The sequence below is a fragment of the Pecten maximus genome, chromosome 17 (genome assembly GCF_902652985.1).
Source record: "Pecten maximus chromosome 17, xPecMax1.1, whole genome shotgun sequence".
NCBI classification, from domain to species: domain Eukaryota; kingdom Metazoa; phylum Mollusca; class Bivalvia; order Pectinida; family Pectinidae; genus Pecten; species Pecten maximus.
In genome coordinates, this window is record NC_047031.1 from 25,807,181 (window position 1) to 25,828,887 (window position 21,707).

General features: G+C 38.4%; 1 protein-coding gene across 1 annotated transcript; it reads left to right on the forward strand.

Moving 5' to 3' along the window:
* Positions 1–3,506: 3,506 nt before the first annotated feature.
* LOC117315352 lies at positions 3,507–20,861 on the forward strand. The gene is made up of 7 exons (XM_033869505.1): positions 3,507–4,106; positions 14,991–15,168; positions 17,318–17,515; positions 18,534–18,672; positions 19,094–19,348; positions 19,567–19,647; positions 20,063–20,861. The coding sequence occupies exons 2-7, from the start codon at positions 15,147–15,149 to the stop codon at positions 20,124–20,126; spliced, it is 759 nt and encodes a 252-aa protein (XP_033725396.1). The 5' UTR covers positions 3,507–4,106; positions 14,991–15,146; the 3' UTR covers positions 20,127–20,861.
* Positions 20,862–21,707: the final 846 nt, after the last annotated feature.

Below are 21,707 nucleotides of genomic sequence, written 5' to 3' on the forward strand. Positions count from 1 at the left end.
TGGAGTGGCAATTAAATCGACCCCATAGATAACAGGGCCCTTCGTGTGATCTGACCCACTATAACTCGGTGTAAACAAATATATCATGGTTTGATCGTCTTTATCATATTTCAAGTAGGTATCCTCGCCCATCATTCAGATAATCGTAACAACTAGAAACACCCCTTGGAGAAGATAACGACCCGCCACTTCTGTGGACATTTTTCAGGTTCACAGTTATGATATGAATCTATATACCATATCAATCCTTTACAATGTGACAGGAGTACTTCCGTTTCCAATACCGCTGTAAATACCATATTAATCCTTTAGAAGTTATTCTCTCGCGTCTTCTGATTGGTCATACGTAGAGCACCCACGCGTATAATTCACGAAAGAATTACCCTCCCGCTTTTCATATTTGTATTCAACCTTGTGCTGTCAATCATTTTCTGATTAATTGCCCCGATTTCTTTCATTATGACGTCATATAACATGAAATTTTTCCCATTGTCGTTTGAAAGTAGTGTTCTGATTGGTTTAGATAAAAAAAAAAGTGATAAAAAATATCACTTTTAAAGAATGAATAATTTTCGGTATTTCACTAGTAAACATGTAATAAACTGCAACACGTTGTTGACGTGATGTGATGGAATTGTTGCCGTGACGTCGCTGAATTGCCTCCGTGACGTCATTGGATTGTTGCATGAACGTTCGATCTGTCATACCCAAGGAGATGACAGATAAAACTTGAACAAGGAAAAGAGAAAACAAATCTAGGAATGATGTGAAAAATTTGCTGTCAGAAACACAGTTTGATCAACATCCTTTCTCGGGAAAGGCAGGCATGTTTAGGAAATGTTATTTATATTACGACACTTAGGAGTTTATGTTATGATACTTAGGGAAGAGGAGGATTGTTTAGTAGACAATGGAGACAATAAGTTAACTAACATGTTTTACTAGTTACGATACTGTTTTTCTAGGGTTAAAATCAACACGCCATTCTGATGTACACACAAGTATTCACCACACTTATGCATATCGCACACGGGGAGTCCAGTCTAATTAAAATTAGACTTGTTATTTCCATTCCTCTACGATACTCTACGATACACTGCAATACAAGATCGATCTTGTATTGCAGTGTATCGTAGAGGAATGGAAATAACAAGTCTAATTTTAATTAGATTGACGGGGATTCCATCCTTAAATGACCTTAGTTATTTATAGGACGTTAAACAATACGAAGCCAAACCATTTTGATGGCCATTCTTGAATGGATAGGCGATCGTTTTGTTATACACCAGAAGCATTGAAAGGAGTATCAAAAAATCCAATATTACGTAGTGCCACAGGCCAAATGTTTTACTGCTGCCTGTTCAAGAAGACAAGAAGACAAGATTAGACCCTTGCAGATCGCCCGCTTGTATATAGAACCATTCTATTTCTTATTGCATGGCCACCTATCCTCCTAGTGAAAGTCTTCTGTTGTAACGAGGGAAAAGTGAGTATCCGTGCTCGGTATGAGTTGGCGTTCCATGAGAAAAGGTGAGTTCCCGTGTTCAAGCCCCCCAGGTAACTTATGTTATGTTTTATATAAGATATATCGATATACTATGAAAAAATGTTCAGTTTGGTTTAGTTTATTTTGTTTAGCGTCCCATTAACAACCAGGGTCATTTAAGGACATGCCTGGTTTTAGAAGTGAAACCACAGGCCTACGGTCAGTACCTGGTAACTGCCCCACGTGGGATTCGAACACGTAACCCAGATGTTGAGGGTTAGTGATAAAGTGTCGGGACACCTTAACCACTCGGCCACCGAGTTCAGTCTAGTCTATTTAACAATTTTCTTCGGAGTTTTCGTAGCCTCGCTGCAGGGTCTCAGTTTTCTGACGTTTTGATTTCAACAACAGATGTTTGGTAGATTACTAGAACTAAGGACGTCCGTGTGTATTCAGTCATTAGAAATAACAACTGACATGTAATAATGATTTTGTTTTGTTTTTGTTTGTTTTTGTTTATTTGTTTGTTTGTTGTTGTTGGTTTTTTTGTTTTTTTTGTTGGGTTTTTTTTTTTGGGGGGGGGGGGGGGGGGGTAGGGGTAATTTCTTTAAATTGCGTTTTGAAACTTAAATAATTATAATAATTGATTACGGGAAAAACTGTTTTGGGTGATTTTTGCCAAATGTTCAAGTGTACAGATATAGATGTTTAATTAAAATGTATGATTTTATTACAAGATCTGCATGTGAACCAGGCAACAAAGAAGAGCATGCAAGCTGCATTTTTTTATATTTAAGTAAAAAGATTTTTTCAGTTAGCTCGCAAAAGACATGTCCAGGGTTAAAAAATGCCCACATTGTCGTAGTTTCAAAGGAACTTGTTCAAGATTTACAGAATGCTACAACATGTGACACTTAGTTTGACGCCTTCACAACAGCAGATGGTACTTTGGTGGTCGCGTATTGGAAAGATAGTTTTTAACTAAGTTTAATAAACATTTGCATCCATCGAACAAAATTTACATATGGGTGCCATATATTAACAAAAGCACTTCTTACGTCAAAAAAATGCTGCCCTTACTTCTTAACCAGTACATATGACGTGGGATTTACAACAGCGAGCTGTCTGACATTTGAGTCACCTGCAGTAAACCCTGATTGGTGATTTGTAATTTTAAGTTAGGTTTTAAGGAAATTATAAACATATCTAGAAATACGCTTTTCCACCAACTCCTCGATTGTGCTTAGTATAAATATCGAACGGTAATGATCAGTATTGTTTCGATCGCATTATTTATGTATATGAGTGACACATTTCCAAATATCGAGGGAAATACCAGTAAATGGACATTTGTTGAACAAAATTGACAGGTGACAATTCAGTAAACGTGGATCTGGTCAACACTTTAGGGTATCTTAGCATGAAAGAACGTTCGATCTGGATGCCATCTTCAGTTGTGACGAGATCGCACAAATTATTATCAGACTGACGCTGAAGCTTCTGATATCAGAGGTCATAACCAAATATTTTTAACGGCACGTGTTGACAATGTGAAGTTACAATGTACTATTTTTGAATACCTTTTCGTTTGTTTGTTTGTTTGTTCTATTGGTGTAAACAACTACAGTATAAATAATATTTAAAGTATTCTTTAAGTCAATTCAGAAATATTTACAGGAAACGGATATATCGACATATTACATGTATATCTCGCGGGATCTCGTCACCAACGTGAATTTGTTCGATCCTTAGGTGATTTTGAGGCCGTAGATGTGCTGCTCCACTTCCTAATGTTTATAGCAGTTTGCGTGTTATCATATTTTGTGAGATGACAGCGTGTTCAGTGAACCTGATCGACCTCCATAGAGCCTGACTTAGGGATCTAAACCTGTCCCCCGTGGCTGCGCCAGGATGATTGATCACGTGACGAAATACTGCACTCCACCAAATCGTCGCCACTGGCCAGCGGAAGTAGCAAAGAGAAAAGGGATCATTTCAAAATCAAACAACGGTAAGAAAATTAGAATACCAAGATCGCAAAGTAACGCGATCTTATGCATCTTACTAACTAGGATTAAATTGTTTTAATATAGTATACTCTTTACACTGTTGTTTTATTCTTTTATTCTTCTATCTTGACTGAAGTAATCTGTATATATGATGGCGTCAATCACCGCTTCGCTACAACATGTCGACAATTCTATCACGCATTTCCTTCCGCTTATCCAAATCGATTGCAATTATAGCTTAGCATGGCGTCGTTATTTGTGCACTCGTATTTATTTTTTAGTGTTTTGAATTTTAGAGATTTTGTTAATGATACTTTTGATTCATCTTTTAGTATAAAAAGGTATTAAAACGCCTTTAACTTTACGTAAAGTGTTATCAAAGGTTGTACGTATTCGAACCTCGTAATATATCAAACTTAATAAGGATTTATTATGTCGTACACGATATTTTTTTTTGAGACGGTCCCTTATCAGATGGACTACACGTCCATGGAACTCTGACAGGACGGTACAGAGAATATCACACGGCACGAAGCGGTATTGGTAGTATGGCGATCTGACTGGATAACTGTGTTTTAGTAGGATATCAAGGATATATTGTCTTTAGAATGGTAAGTTTGTAACAATTTGTGATTATCCAAATAAGGTTCTACATTTAAGGAATCATTTTGTTCATATGCATTAATATGTAACAAACATGATTCATATGCTTGTATGGGATACTGTCTTACAACCCGGAACATAACTGCCATTCAAGAATAGTATAAGAATATACGTAGATATGTGTAAATGTTTTGAAGACAGCCTTGAGTTTCCATAAATTCACTAAAATGTATGTTTATTAACAGTTTCGGATTGCCACAAATTAACTTTAATAAATTGTATTTTTTTTCAGTATCTATTAATTCCGTAGAATATATTAAATCAAAACTTTGAGTTTCTATAATTGACGTGGAATTGACTTACGATAAGTTATTAAGGTTATACAATACTGTGCTGTCAATATTTTAAATATGTTAAGATCTTTTGTCAAATATCTGAACAAGCAACCGACCGTATGCCGTGTTACAACTGAGAAAAATAATGATTAATTGTCATGATTTCTACTAATGAAAAAAAATGATATGAATTAGACAGAATTGATATACAGCAATATATTGTCAATTAAAATGCATTTAAACACAAAGAGAATTAAAACATATGACGTTTCATCAATCTAATTAAATACCTGGTCAGATTTTCATCAATCTAATTAAATACCTGGTCACAGTTTCATCAATCTAATTAAATACCTGGTCAGAATTTCATCAATCTAATTAAATACCTGGTCAGAATTTTATCAATCTAATTAAATACCTGGTCAGAATTTTATCAATCTAATTAAATACCTGGTCACAGTTTCATCAATCTAATTAAATACCTGGTCAGAATTTCATCAATATAATTAAATACCTGGTCAGAATTTCATCAATCTAATTAAATACCTGGTCAGAATTTTATCAATCTAATTAAATACCTGGTCAGAATTTTATCAATCTAATTAAATACCTGGTCAGAATTTCATCAATCTAATTAAATGCCAGGTCACAGTTTCATCAACATGAACATTTTCCATAGGAAGGCATTTCAGACTTATTATTACTATTAATGAGTTTAGATTCCGCTATTACGGCCTTTCAGTGAACGAGATTACAGATTTTTTTTAAGATTTCGTTTTTGCAGTCCAAACGGTTAGACCACTTGGACCAGTGTTGTTTGTTAATGAAATAAAGACGGCCCTGGTGATTTTATATTGTTTTCAGACGAGCCTTGACAAAGACTTCCAAGGCCTGTATTAACATTTACAGGCCCGTCTAAATATATGTGTGAAATATTACATTTAAAAACTGACCAACCGGTTTGTCCGAATAAACGAACATCCCCCGAAAGTGTGTGGAACTAAAAACGACAGTAAAACAAGCATACTGGATATTGCTACCCATACCCCCCCATATCGATATCGGCTCCACTGAAAATAGTAACCGTGACCTTGACCTTGATCCAAAAGCCCTGTCTGAGATATTATGGACCTTTATCATGAGGCCGCATTTGAATCACTAAAAGATATTCACTTAAAGTGAATTCCTTTGATATGCCAAGGGAATTTATTAAATCAACAGAACGCGTTCTAAATAGTTATGTGCAAAATTACACCAGTCATGCATATAAACATGTAAATGTAGTTTGGAACCCCCCTCCCCTCTAACTTTTACCCCGTTATCGGTCAACAAGAGATCTAAAAGCCACGCCAATGCCTCGACATTATCTTTTCAGTGAAATTGCACTAGAATGATTATTAAATGACACGAGAAACAGCCCCCTCCTTTCCGACGCCAGGTCAAGGTAATAAGGTCAAGTAAAACTCAATATTGATATGTCCGAGGAAAGAGTTCCGAAGTCTGGGGTTGATGTTGAGGACACACCGGTTCTATTCTTAGTGAATCAGTTGAGGTATATAGAGCCGGCAACTCTGGAGAAACTGTTCAAACCGGTTTGACCACGATAAACGACAGCGACCGGACTTTTCTTTCACAATATACATATACAGTATGTTTAACAATGCGTTACGAGAACGTCTTTTCTCGTTACCAACATGGTGGGTATTATTATGATACAGTTCAGATACTGTTTTAACATAAGGCGTCTTGTTTTCTAACTCTTTTGCGAAGGAGGCGCATACTGAAGTTAGTGTAGCATACTTCCTTAACGGTATTGTTTAATAAATACGCAATGAAATGACACTCCTGTGCATGACAGTGTGACCTCCTTCTGACCTCGGGCGCGGACACTCCAGACATTGTGCACTTTGTATACAAGTACATAACAGCATGTCACAGGGATTGGTCACTTGACGTGCTAATGAGTGACGTCATTAGGTATATTTATCACGTGACATGTCGGGATAACGATCGGTGACGACAGGAATTTAATTGTTTATCTGTTGGGTTAGTTTATGTCTTGTTTTCTTGTTTACTTTCGTACACATTAACACACAGCCCATATATGTGCGATCACGCAACGAGCTATTATTTTTTCCTCATACAATGATATAAGCTTCCTGGGTACATTTTGTATATTAGCAAAATCAATGCACTATCCCCACTTTGTGGAGCCATAACAATGTGAAGTTACATGTATACAAAATGTATATAGATTATTGTAAGTATTCACAACACAGATAACAGGGTGGTTATGTAATGGTTGTTATGTCGCTAGTAACATGGTATTTACTTTGTGCGAGCTCTGACGCTGATGACAGGGTTAAGCTTGTTTTATTATTGTTTAACGGCCTATCTACAGCTAAGGTCATCAGGGTAGTTATGTAATAAATCATACGTCACTGATAACAGGGTAGACACTGATAACAGGGTAGTTTTGTGATGGGTGTTATGACACTGATAACAGGCCTAGGGTAGACACTGATAACAGGGTAGACACTGATAACAGGGTAGACACTGATAACAGGGTAGACACTGATAACAGGGTAGTTATGTGATGGGTGTTATGACACTGATAACAGGCCTAGGGTAGACACTAATAACAGGGTAGACACTGATAACAGGGTAGTTATGTGATGGGTGTTATGACACTGATAACAGGGTAGTTATGTGACGGGTGTTATGACACTGATAACAGGGTAGTTATATGATGGGTGCTATGACACTGATAACAGGGTAGTTATGTGATGGGTGTTATGACACTGATAACAGGGTAGTTATGTGATGGATGTTATGTCACTGATAACAGGGTAGTTATGTGACGGGTGTTATGGCACTGATAACAAGGTAGTTATGTGATGGGTGTTATGTCACTTATAACAAGGTAGTTATGTGATGGTGGTATTACACTTATAACAGTGTAGTTATGTGACGGGTGTTATGACACTGATAACAAGGTAGTTATATGATGGGTGTTATGACACTGATAACAAGGTAGTTATGTGATGGGTGTTATGACACTGATAACAAGGTAGTTATATGATGGGTGTTATGACACTGATAACAGTGTAGTTATGTGACGAGTGGTATGACAGTGATAACAGGGTAGTTATATGATGGGTGTTATGACACTGATAACAGTGTAGTTATGTGACGAGTGGTATGACAGTGATAACAGGGTAGTTATATGATGGGTGTTATGACACTGATAACAGTGTAGTTATGTGACGAGTGGTATGACAGTGATAACAGGGTAGTTATATGATGGGTGCTATGACACTGATAACAGGGTAGTTATATGATGGGTGTTATGACACTGATAACAGGGTAGTTATATGATGGGTGTTATGACACTGATAACAGGGTAGTTATGTGACGGGTGTTATGACACTGATAACAAGGTAGTCATATTATGGGTGCTATGTCACTGATAACAAAGTAGTTATGTGATGGGTGTTATGACACTGATAACAGGGTAGTTATGTGATGGGTGTTATGACACTGATAACAAAGTAGTTATGTGATGTGTTATGACACTGATAACAGGGTAGTTATGTTATGGGTGTTATTACACTTATAACAGGGTAGTGATGTCATGACACTGATAACAGGGTAGTTATGTGATGGTGTTATTGCACTGATAACAGCGTAGTTATGTAATTGTTGTTATAGCACTATAATAACAGGAAGTTTTGTGACGGGTGATGTAACACTGATAACCAGGTTATATGACACTGATAACAAGATAGCTATACCATGGGTGTTACGGTATAATAAACACTACACAGGACGCGGACAGGTGTACAGCTGACTCTATACGTGACCTGGGTCTGACGTCTATGTACCAGCAGACGTATAGACAATGGGGGAGTGTGTGACGCGTTTACGACCACTCGGACAGTCCCAACTGACCACAACAATGTATATACGTAACGTGGTCTTCACACCTCAACCATACACCGTGTAATATCAGACATACATAGATAGTGGGACTCTATTCCTGAACCATACATCGTGTAATATCAGACATACATAGATAGTGGGGCTGTGTTCCTGAACCATACATCGTGTAATATCAGACATAGGTAGTAGGACTCTATTCATGAACCATACATCGTGTAATATCAGACATACATAGATAGTGGGGCTGTGTTCCTGAACCATACATCGTGTAATATCAGACATACATAGATAGTGGGGCTGTGTTCCTGAACCATACATCGTGTAGTATCAGACATAGTACATAGATAGTGGGGCTCTATTCCTGAACCATACATCGTGTAATATCAAACATACATAGATAGTGGGGCTGTGTTCCTGAACCATACATCGTGTAATATCAAACATATATAGATAGTGGGGCTCTGTTCCTGAACCATACATCGTGTAATATCAGACATAGATAGATAGTGGGGCTGTGTTCCTGAACCATACATCGTGTAATATCAGACATACATAGATAGTGGGACTCTGTTCCTGAACCATACATCGAGTAATATCAGACATACATAGATAGTGGGACTCTATTACTGAACCATACACCGTGTAATATCAGACATACATAGATAGTGGGGCTGTGTTCCTGAACCATACATCGTGTAATATCAGACATAGGTAGTAGGACTCTATTCATGAACCATACATCGTGTAATATCAGACATACATAGATAGTGGGGCTGTGTTCCTGAACCATACATCGTGTAATATCAGACATAGATAGATAGTGGGGCTCTATTCCTGAACCATACATCGTGTAATATCAGACATAGATAGTGGGGCTCTGTTCCTGAACCATACATCGAGTAATATCAGACATACATAGATAGTGGGACTCTATTACTGAACCATACACCGTGTAATATCAGACATACATAGATAGTGGGGCTGTGTTCCTGAACCATACATCGTGTAATATCAGACATAGGTAGTAGGACTCTATTCATGAACCATACATCGTGTAATATCAGACATAGATAGTAGGACTCTATTCCTGAACCATACACCGTGTAATATCAGACATACATAGATAGTGGGACTCTATTACTGAACCATACACCGTGTAATATCAGACATACATAGATAGTGGGGCTCTGTTCCTGAACCATACATCGTGTAATATCAGACATAGTACATAGATAGTGGGGCTGTGTTCCTGAACCATACATCGTGTAATATCAGACATACATAGATAGTGGGGCTGTGTTCCTGAACCATACATCGTGTAATATCAGACATAGATAGTAGGACTCTATTCCTGAACCATACACCGTGTAATATCAGACAAAGATAGTAGGACTCTGTTCCTGAACCATACATCGTGTAATATCAGACATAGTACATAGATAGTGGGGCTGTGTTCCTGAACCATACATCGTGTAATATCAGACATACATAGATAGTGGGGCTGTGTTCCTGAACCATACATCGTGTAATATCAGACAAAGATAGTGGGGCTCTATTCCTGAACCATACATCGTGTAATATCAGACATACATAGATAGTGGGGCTGTGTTCCTGAACCATACATCGTGTAATATCAGACATACATAGATAGTGGGGCTGTGTTCCTGAACCATACATCGTGTAATATCAAACATACATAGATAGTGGGGCTCTGTTCCTGAACCATACATCGTGTAATATCAGACATAGATAGTGGGGCTGTGTTCCTGAACCATACACCGTGTAATATCAGACATAGATAGTGGGGCTGTGTTCCTGAACCATACACCGTGTAATATCAGACATAGATAGTGGGGCTGTGTTCCTGAACCATACATCGTGTAATATCAAACATACATAGATAGTGGGGCTGTGTTCCTGAACCATACACCGTGTAATATCAGACATAGATAGTGGGGCTGTGTTCCTGAACAATACATCGTGTAATATCAGACATAGATAGATAGTGGGGCTGTGTTCCTGAACCATACATCGTGTAATATCAGACATAGATAGATAGTGGGGCTGTGTTCCTGAACCATACATCGTGTAATATCAGACAAAGATAGTAGGACTCTATTCCTGAACAATACACCGTGTAATATCAGACATAGTACATAGATAGTGGGGCTGTGTTCCTGAACCATACATCGTGTAATATCAGACATAGATAGTAGGACTCTATTCCTGAACCATACACCGTGTAATATCAGACAAAGATAGTAGGACTCTGTTCCTGAACCATACACCGTGTAATATCAGACATAGATAGTGGGGCTGTGTTCCTGAACCATACATCGTGTAATATCAAACATACATAGATAGTGGGGCTCTGTTCCTGAACAATACATCGTGTAATATCAGACATACATAGATAGTGGGGCTGTGTTCCTGAACCATACACCGTGTAATATCAGACATAGATAGTGGGGCTGTGTTCCTGAACCATACATCGTGTAATATCAAACATACATAGATAGTGGGGCTCTGTTCCTGAACAATACACCGTGTAATATCAGACATAGTACATAGATAGTGGGGCTGTGTTCCTGAACCATACACCGTGTAATATCAGACAAAGATAGTAGGACTCTGTTCCTGAACCATACATCGTGTAATATCAGACATACATAGATAGTGGGGCTGTGTTCCTGAACCATACATCGTGTAATATCAGACATACATAGATAGTGGGGCTGTGTTCCTGAACCATACATCGTGTAATATCAGACATACATAGATAGTGGGGCTGTGTTCCTGACCCATACATCGTGTAATATCAAACATACATAGATAGTGGGGCTCTGTTCCTGAACCATACATCGTGTAATATCAGACATAGATAGTGGGGCTGTGTTCCTGAACCATACACCGTGTAATATCAGACATAGATAGTGGGGCTGTGTTCCTGAACCATACATCGTGTAATATCAGACATAGATAGATAGTGGGGCTGTGTTCCTGAACCATACATCGTGTAATATCAAACATACATAGATAGTGGGGCTCTGTTCCTGAACAATACATCGTGTAATATCAGACAAAGATAGTAGGACTCTATTCCTGAACAATACACCGTGTAATATCAGACATAGTACATAGATAGTGGGGCTGTGTTCCTGAACCATACATCGTGTAATATCAGACAAAGATAGTAGGACTCTATTACTGAACAATACACCGTGTAATATCAGACATACATAGATAGTGGGGCTGTGTTCCTGAACCATACATCGTGTAATATCAGACATACATAGATAGTGGGGCTGTGTTCCTGAACCATACATCGTGTAATATCAGACATACATAGATAGTGGGGCTGTGTTCCTGAACCATACATCGTGTAATATCAGACATAGATAGTAGGACTCTATTCCTGAACCATACACCGTGTAATATCAGACATAGATAGTGGGGCTCTGTTCCTGAACCATACAACGTGTAATATCAGACATAGATAGTGGGGCTCTGTTCCTGAACCATACACCGTGTAATATCAGACATAGTACATAGATAGTGGGGCTCTGTTCCTGAACCATACATCGTGTAATATCAGACAAAGATAGTAGGACTCTATTCCTGAACAATACACCGTGTAATATCAGACATACATAGATAGTGGGGCTGTGTTCCTGAACCATACATCGTGTAATATCAGACATAGATAGTAGGACTCTATTCCTGAACCATACACCGTGTAATATCAGACAAAGATAGTAGGACTCTATTCCTGAACAATACACCGTGTAATATCAGACATAGTACATAGATAGTGGGGCTGTGTTCCTGAACCATACATCGTGTAATATCAGACAAAGATAGTAGGACTCTATTACTGAACAATACACCGTGTAATATCAGACATACATAGATAGTGGGGCTGTGTTCCTGAACCATACATCGTGTAATATCAGACATACATAGATAGTGGGGCTGTGTTCCTGAACCATACATCGTGTAATATCAGACATACATAGATAGTGGGGCTGTGTTCCTGAACCATACATCGTGTAATATCAGACATAGATAGTAGGACTCTATTCCTGAACCATACACCGTGTAATATCAGACATAGATAGTGGGGCTCTGTTCCTGAACCATACAACGTGTAATATCAGACATAGATAGTGGGGCTCTGTTCCTGAACCATACACCGTGTAATATCAGACATAGTACATAGATAGTGGGGCTCTGTTCCTGAACCATACATCGTGTAATATCAGACAAAGATAGTAGGACTCTATTCCTGAACAATACACCGTGTAATATCAGACATACATAGATAGTGGGGCTGTGTTCCTGAACCATACATCGTGTAATATCAGACATAGATAGTAGGACTCTATTCCTGAACCATACACCGTGTAATATCAGACAAAGATAGTAGGACTCTGTTCCTGAACCATACATCGTGTAATATCAGACATAGTACATAGATAGTGGGGCTCTGTTCCTGAACCATACATCGTGTAATATCAGACATAGATAGTGGGGCTCTGTTACTGAACCATACATCGTGTAATATCAGACATACATAGATAGTGGGGCTCTGTTCCTGAACCATACATCGTGTAATATCAGACATATATAGATAGTGGGGCTCTGTTACTGAACCATACATCGTGTAATATCAGACATAGTACATAGATAGTGGGACTCTATTACTGAACCATACACCGTGTAATATCAGACATAGTACATAGATAGTGGGGCTCTGTTCCTGAACCATACAACGTGTAATATCAGACATAGATAGTGGGACTCTATTACTGAACCATACATCGTGTAATATCAGACAAAGATAGTGGGACTCTATTACTGAACCATACACCGTGTAATATCAGACATAGATAGTGGGGCTGTGTTCCTGAACCATACATCGTGTAATATCAGACATAGATAGCGGGACTCTATTACTGAACCATACATCGTGTAATATCAGACATACATAGATAGTGGGGCTCTGTTCCTGAACCATACATCGTGTAATATCAAACATATATAGATAGTGGGGCTCTGTTCCTGAACAATACATCGTGTAATATCAGACATACATAGATAGTGGGGCTCTGTTCCTGGACCATACATCGTGTAATATCAAACATATATAGATAGTGGGGCTCTGTTCCTGAACCATACATCGTGTAATATCAGACAAAGATAGTAGGACTCTATTACTGAACCATACACCGTGTAATATCAGACATAGTACATAGATAGTGGGGCTGTGTTCCTGAACCATACACCGTGTAATATCACACATACATAGATAGTAGGACTCTATTCCTGAACCATACACCGTGTAATATCAGACATACATAGATAGTGGGGCTCTATTACTGAACTGTTTTCATCAGTCACTTTCTCTTACTGGGTACTTAATTGATTACGTTCCCTAAGTATCAGCACATAAGGCCCTTACCATCACTGACGAGTCCGAGAAGGACGAAACAGCTGTAAGAAGCAGTTGAAACAAATGTATTTGGCACCCTCATTAGTCAAAGATCGATTGCTACACATCCTTGCCTGTGTATATTATATCATGGTCGATATTTGACTTATGAGCGGGCTAAACTCTTTCGGTTTAATGTTCGCTCTTCTCTATCTAACTCTCTTTTTGTACCGAGTGAGAACCACCCAGTACGTATCATCAGGCCTAGTATACAAGAGGAGTTAGATGGTGTGTTAAAGCCAGGCGTATGCTTATCGATATATTGTATCGTTGTTTCGTTTTCATCAATAGATTTTTATGGCGGGTATCGTCGATTTGACCTAGATTTGTATGGCGGGTGTCGCTGTGACCTTGATTTGTAGGACCGGTGTCGTCGTGACCTAGATTTGTAGAACCGGTGTCGTCGTGACCTAGATTTGTAGGACCGGTGTCGTCGTGACCTAGATTTATATGCTGGGCGTCGTCGTGACCTAGATTTGTATGGCGCTGTTGTCGTGACCTAGATTTGTATGACGGGTGTCGTCGTGACCTAGATTTGTATGGCGGGAATCGTCGTGACCTAGATTTGTATGGAGGATGCCGTCGATGAAGCAGAAGACGCTTACTCTTCCAGGACACCTGGTCTTATTATATTTGTATTTTTTTAATGGATCCACATGCAAACCTTCGTTAAGTTTGCTAATGTTCTGTCCTTGTTTATCGATTTTGAGTCGGAATTACGGTTTCGTCACTCAGCTGACAGAAAATGCTTCTTTGGTCAGTTGGTAGAGCTATGACGCTAGAGACATTGGTTCGATTCCTGTCGGGGGACTCTAGAGGAATGTACTTCCGTACATCGTGAATCATCTAGAAAGCAGCATTTTATAACTTAACTTAATTATACTATATTTGGGAGGATTTTGTTTTGTACTGTTTAACGTCCTAGTAACAATTAAGGTCATTTGTGGACGGCCTCCCGAGTGTGCGATTTCATACATTGGGGAAGACATTAGGAAAAAGAAAGTTGTTTTTAGAAAAGAAAAGATAAAATTCCAAATTTTATCAATAAGAGGAGACACGAAAAAGAAAGATCATAACACATTTCATTATTTCATTACTAATTATTACCCTTTCGATTTTTTCAGATGTTTATTCGCAGTGATAATTAGAATACAGAATTGTAACAGATTTGGACGTACTACAAAAATAGTGATTGCACTAGTAAACATGTTTACAATGTGACATGGACGAAAGATGATTGGAAGATTTTGAAGAGCATTAAACGTTTGACAACAGACAATATGGCCGACCCTGCTCTTCCGGGTGAGAATATCTTAATGATATGGGGCATCGGAACCCTGACCCAACATGGTGCCGGATTTTTCGGCTGTCTAAAAATAAATATTTCAATTATTATAATATCACCATAATTCTCTCGAGCGGTTTAACTGGAAAATAATTCAGCTAGGGACTAAAGTCTTACCTTAAGTTACCAATATAGTTCCTTGGTCACAACACTGAGTCCTTAATCCAGTATCTCTGAGACATGCCAGAATTGTTTCTTGATTAAGACACAAGTCCGTAGTTCCCATGATTTGTCCCCAGAGTTGTAGGTTAAGACACAAGTCCGTAGTTCCCATAATTTGTCCCCAGAGTTGTATGTTAAGACACAAGTCCGTAGTTCCCATGATTTGTCCCCAGAGTTGTAGGTTAAGACACAAGTCCGTAGTTCCCATGATTTGTCCCCGAAGTTGTAGGTTAAGACACAAATCTGTAGTTCCCATGATTTGTCCCTGGAGTTGTAGTTAAGACACAAGTCCGTAGTTTCCATGATTTGTCCCCGAAGTTGTATATTAAGACACAAGTCCGTAGTTCCCATGACTTGTCCCCGTAATTGTATATTAAGACACAAGTCCGTAGTTTCCATGATTTGTCCCCGGAGTTGTATGTTAAGACACAGGTCCGTAGTTCCCATGACTTGTCCCCGTAATTGTAGGTTAAGACACAAGTCCGTAGTTTCCATGATTTGTCCCCAGAGTTGTAGGTTAAGACACAAGTCTGTAGTTCCCATAATTTGTTCCCGGAGTTGTATATTAAGACACAAGTCCGTAGTTTCCATGATTTGTCCCCGGAGTTGTATGTTAAGACACAAGTCCGTAGTTCCCATGACTTGTCCCCGGAGTTGTAGGTTAAGACACAAGTCTGTAGTTCCCATAATTTGTTCCCGTAATTGCAGGTTAAGACACAAGTCCGTAGTTCCATGATTTGTCCCCGAAGTTGTATGTTAAGACACAGGTCCGTAGTTTCCATGATTTGTCCCTGGAGTTGTATGTTAAGACACAGGTCCGTAGTTTCCATGATTTGTCCCCGGAATTGTAGGTTAAGACACAAGTCCGTAGTTCCCATGATTTGTCCCCGGAGTTGTAGGTTAAGACACAAGTCTGTAGTTCCCATGATTTGTCCCCGTAATTGTAGGTTAAGACACAAGTCCGTAGTTTCCATGATTTGTCCCCGGAGTTGTATGTTAAGACACAAGTCCGTAGTTTCCATGATTTGTCCCCGGAGTTGTATGTTAAGACACAAGTCCGTAGTTTCCATGATTTGTCCCCGGAGTTGTATGTTAAGACACAAGTCCGTAGTTCCCATGATTTGTCCCCGGAGTTGTAGGTTAAGACACAAGTCCGTAGTTTCCATGATTTGTCCCCAGAGTTGTAGGTTAAGACACAAGTCCGTAGTTCCCATGATTTGTCCCCAGAGTTGTAGGTTAAGACACAAGTCCGTAGTTCCCATGATTTGTCCCCGGAGTTGTAGGTTAAGACACAAGTCCGTAGTTCCCATGATTTGTCCCCGGAGTTGTAGGTTAAGACACAAGTCCGTAGTTTCCATGATTTGTCCCCGGAGTTGTATGTTAAGACACAAGTCCGTAGTTCCCATGATTTGTCCCCGGAGTTGTAGGTTAAGACACAAGTCCGTAGTTTCCATGATTTGTCCCCGGAGTTGTAGGTTAAGACACAAGTCCGTAGTTTCCATGATTTGACCCCGGAATTGTGTGTTACGATACACTTGTAAACCGTATAAGCCATTATAGTGACATCTACATTAAGACTATGGTGCCAACTCCAGGAGGAGCACTAATGTATAGGGTTTTCTTATAATTGATGTAGGAGTAAAATGGCGTAAAATATTATGTAGATAATCAGATGTAATGTCCATTACTTTGTTAAATATCACGTGATATGATGTTAGGAATGCGAAATGTAGGTTCAGTGTCTAAATTTACAGCTAAATCCGGAATCTCAGATAATATACAGACACAGAATAAGAGTCCCCTTTTGTCGGTGAAATTTTGTACATTTTTTCTGCGAGGAGCTATGTCATAACAGGTGTGGTTCTGTTTCAACTGTTTCCTCAATAGTTCTTTTGATTTCATTGGATTAGAAGTATGGTAATTTACATAGTTTTATTGTTTCAGAGTGTTCCCGTATAACAGAGCTTCCGATTACAAATGCTTCTCATCCTACACCGGATATTGCATTCAGTACTGAACAAAGGATTGTGGGAACAACTGTTGATATCACGTGTCCAGAAGGTTATAATGTGATTGGACAAGATACGATCACGTGTTTAATATCGGAACAATGGGATGCGGATGCTTTACCACATTGTAGCGGTAAGTTTTCAAAGACACGAGATAATCTGTATTGAGTATAAAAAGTTTGCATGCAGTGTTGTAATGTTTTCGTAACCATATCCCTGTAAAAGAAACGGGTCATTGAGGTTTGTACATAATGTTACGGTCTCTTTAACTCTGCTGATGGAGCATGCTTCTTTGCTCTGGAGTGGAGGCGTGGCTTATTACGCCGGAGACCCGGGTTCGATTCCTGTTTGGACACTCGGCAGGGATGTGTTTTACAGTATATCTTCCTGTGACCTTCCAACCTCTGTGGATTTGTAGTTGTTGGCCATAAGAATGTTATGTGATGTGAAACATCCCAAGAAATCAATGAAGTCAATTTATTGCATAATTCACAGTAATCTAGACAAAAAAATTTCGCAATACGTAAATTTTGGTCCAATTTAAGATAAGAAAATGAAATTTTGGCTGACATGAAAACATGGCAAGTAAAATTTAAAAAAATACGCAAATGGAATTCCTTTGTTTGTGTACCATTTCCAGAACAAAATTTGATGTAAGAATTAAAACAGGTTTTGGACAAAAAAGTAGAATGTTTGTTGTCTGATATCTTTATATATATATATAAAGTCCTGCTAAAATAAAACAGAAGCACACAATTTCTAATTAACATGTTTTACCCGTTCTTTCACATCCCTATGTCGCCCTTTACTAGTTTTTGCCTACTTATGGTGCCTTCTGTCTGATAGCTTTTTGTCTGTCTAAGACGTCCTGTATTTTGTTTCTTTTCCTATGGCGCCCTCTCTGGTAATTCTACTATAACCTGCTTATAGCGCCCTCTGGTAGAGTTTACTCTGTACAGCGCCATCTGTTCGCTATTTTGGTTTTCCGTTGCAGCCTCTGTTATTGAAAGGTTCTAGTTTCTGGGGTTTCGGGTCACGGTCAAGACTCAAGGTCACTAGTTGTTACTACTTTAGCGAGACCTGGTAGTTGACATGCATTGATTTATCAATAACCTGTGTGCTTTTAGACGATATGCTTGTATTTGTTACAGATGTGGTGTATGGTATTCCTGATTCTACAAAGATATACCTAGTCGTATTTGCCCTCTGTGGCGCCCTCTGTCTGATAGTTTTTACTGTAGTGCTAACGAAGATCATCTGCTTCAAGGACAAAAACAAATACACAGAAAGGTAAGTTCTAGGAACCTACAGACGTCATTGTGTTTACAACTTTTACAGGTGGAGAGAAAAAAAGTAATTTTTCAGCACCAATGCAATCATTAAAAAACACATACATGTACTCTTTCGTAAATAATAAGCGTTTATATAATGCGATGAATTTTGTCGAAGTTTGTATTCGTATTTTACCAGGAACTCGGTACAACTTCCAACCCAACATTCCATATATGGGTATCGTTAAAATACACATAGCCAAACTGTTGGGAATTTGCGGCAAGATTTTCATTGCCACGCCTGTTAACAATGTCAAAAATGAAAATATTGTTTTTTATACTTCCATTCTTTCTTGTGCATCTTATGTACAATCCGTTATGTACCGACATCACTGAATGAAGAGCTGTGTCATGTATCCTAACTTCTTCCATTTTTGTAGTAATTTCTTGGGCAGAAGCACAGAATCTGTATCATCTATGCAGTATTTCCCTGAGGAAAAGCGATACACAGCTCCATCACAACCGGAAGTGACCATAGATGAACCTCGATCTAATTCTCCGCCACCGGATATAGATACCATAGCAACATATGTGAACCAGTCGTACCTCGGGGACGAACAAGAAAGATGGCGACAGAGACTGTCTAGTTACGATAGCTCGTTTGACGGAGACTTCGATCTTCAATGGCATCACATGTACGTATAGCAAATATAAACAGACACCCTTCCCACAAAATGAACACAAATAAAATCGAGTAAAATAGAAAAAATAATCGAAGTAAATAAAACTAGCAACACAATGCAGTGCGCGCCCCTCGGGTGTTCCAACAGTAGATGGACATCTCACTGGCGCCAAAATCATATTTGGTCATTCGATATGTGCTACATAATATACTTTTCGTATCCACTTTTAGTCAACCGGAAGTACCCCAGGATCATAATCGGAAGTGGAGTAATAACAGTATACAAGGCATTGACACGTATGATTATGATCAGTAAGTATATATAGTGTGTTTTATTTAAACAGCTGACGATATATAAAGTAAGGAACATAGCGGGTGTTGTCAATGAAGCAGAAGACGCTAATGCTTCTGAGTCACCTGGTCTTATTATCCTGGCAAGATTTCAAGGTTCGCTGTGTAAATACATATCTTTTATAATTTGTTTATTTCATTTTATTTATTTTCATTAGAGTTCGGGTTTCATTTATACATCGATCTCCTACTGTTGCCTTATAGTTCTTTCTTTGTTCTCAGTCACAGGAATGTGGTATCAATTTCCATGTCCAAATGTTTTCAGCAAAACACTCTTTATAGTTACAAGTAATCCTAATGGAAAAATCAGTCTTGGTGTGTACATCAAGTTTTTTTTATAAACATGTTCTATTACATTGACACATCGTTTTTGCAGATACGGTGGTATGCCTGTTATTGGTGAAGGAGAACCTATTGATGACGACAGAACCCCGTTTTGATGACGTCAGAACCACTTTTGTGAGAACAGCTGCCTATTTCCTGTTTCTGTGCCTGAACTCTGATACACATAACGCAGAAAGAGGCATCTTTGATTTCTAGGAGAATGGTTTTATTGAAAAAATAGTGCACATGATTTGATGACGTCATAATCAGAAGTATTAGTGAAATATTGAAGTGGTCCACGTGGTATCCAAGGTTTCGGCTTAAGAACACGTGAATCACAAACAATGTGTTTAATCGGAAACCTTTATCTTAAAATACTCGCCATCATATATGGAAACACATTCGGTCTATATGGATGCATATAATATATGGACCGTGGTTAAGGAATTAGTGTCAGGTCCCTGTGTTCGGATAAAAGACTCGCCTAGTTGATAATGTGGCCTTGTGATGACTTTCATGAAGAAGCTACATATTAACAATACGAAACTGAAATGATATGTGACGTCACAGTTCAGTATTTAATGATGTATCATCAATTACGACACTACATATTTTTAAATATTAAATATAAAAGGCTAAAAATGTATATAGTCATCAGAATTCATTGTGTTAAACCCTTATTATATTTCTCTGTTGACACTATTTATATTATTTATAAACGTGAGAGAGAGATTTATTTATATAAATGTTGTTGTTAAAATTTTGCGTTTACATACTTAATGATCAGATGAATGTTATGTCATTCCTTTGGTGTGTTCAGAAATTTATTGAATTAAAACATTCAAACTTTGGTTGGAGGTGTGACGTTGGTTTTATTCGTTTGAGTTAAGAACTCTATATTATGAGCTATCCACAAAGACGACATCTCTCATATAGGCGATGTCACCGATGTCTCTCGATATAGGCAATGTCCCTTATATCTTTCCATATAGGCTGCTGTCTCTCCATTGAGGCAAAGTAACTTAAGATACATCAATGGATATGATGAAACGAGGGGAAGGATGTTCCTAAATTGTTCTGACCAAACGTTAACATACTTTAAACATGTAAGTGCAGTAAAAATGGCCGCCTGTCAGTGCTTCATCATCTTAACATAATAACTTCATCCTGATTTCTTTGAACTAAATCAGAGTCATATTGACGAGTGCTAGGTCTTTTAAGAAAAATTCAAATAGTTTGGTCTGTACGTCATACATGTATGGTTCTTACATTAGGGGGCACAATCCAACAGAGGCAGATCCCTTCTTATTTAAGCATTGAACTGTTTTCATTTGGAAGTTATGGGCTGATGACTGCCAACTGGACACAGGCAAATTTTATGAAGCGCGCTGAATTTGCCTTTGACTAGTTGGCATTCATCAGCCCATAACTTCCAAATGAAAGCAGTAGTAGAGTTTGACTCTGCCGCTTATTACAAACAAAGTATTGGTAAAATGTAAGGGAAGTAACTCCTAAAATATCACAGGTAAAATGTTAACGATGGGTTCCAGTATAGTTTCTCCTTGTTCACATTGAAAGTTTGCAGTAATTTCTACTATTTCTGTGATTCTACAAAATATAAGCTTAGTAATAAAATCTTATTTGTAATTTAAAAGTATTTCACAGAAAAAGTATTAAACTGAGAATATTATGTCTCA

Excerpts from the sequence above, each read along its gene's own strand:
- LOC117315352 (XM_033869505.1), top strand. The coding sequence starts at position 15,147 with ATGGCCGACCCTGCTCTTCCGG. Across the intron at positions 15,169-17,317 it reads GGCCGACCCTGCTCTTCCGG|AGTGTTCCCGTATAACAGAG; the intron begins GTGAGAATATCT and ends TTATTGTTTCAG. Across the intron at positions 19,349-19,566 it reads GATCTTCAATGGCATCACAT|TCAACCGGAAGTACCCCAGG; the intron begins GTACGTATAGCA and ends ATCCACTTTTAG.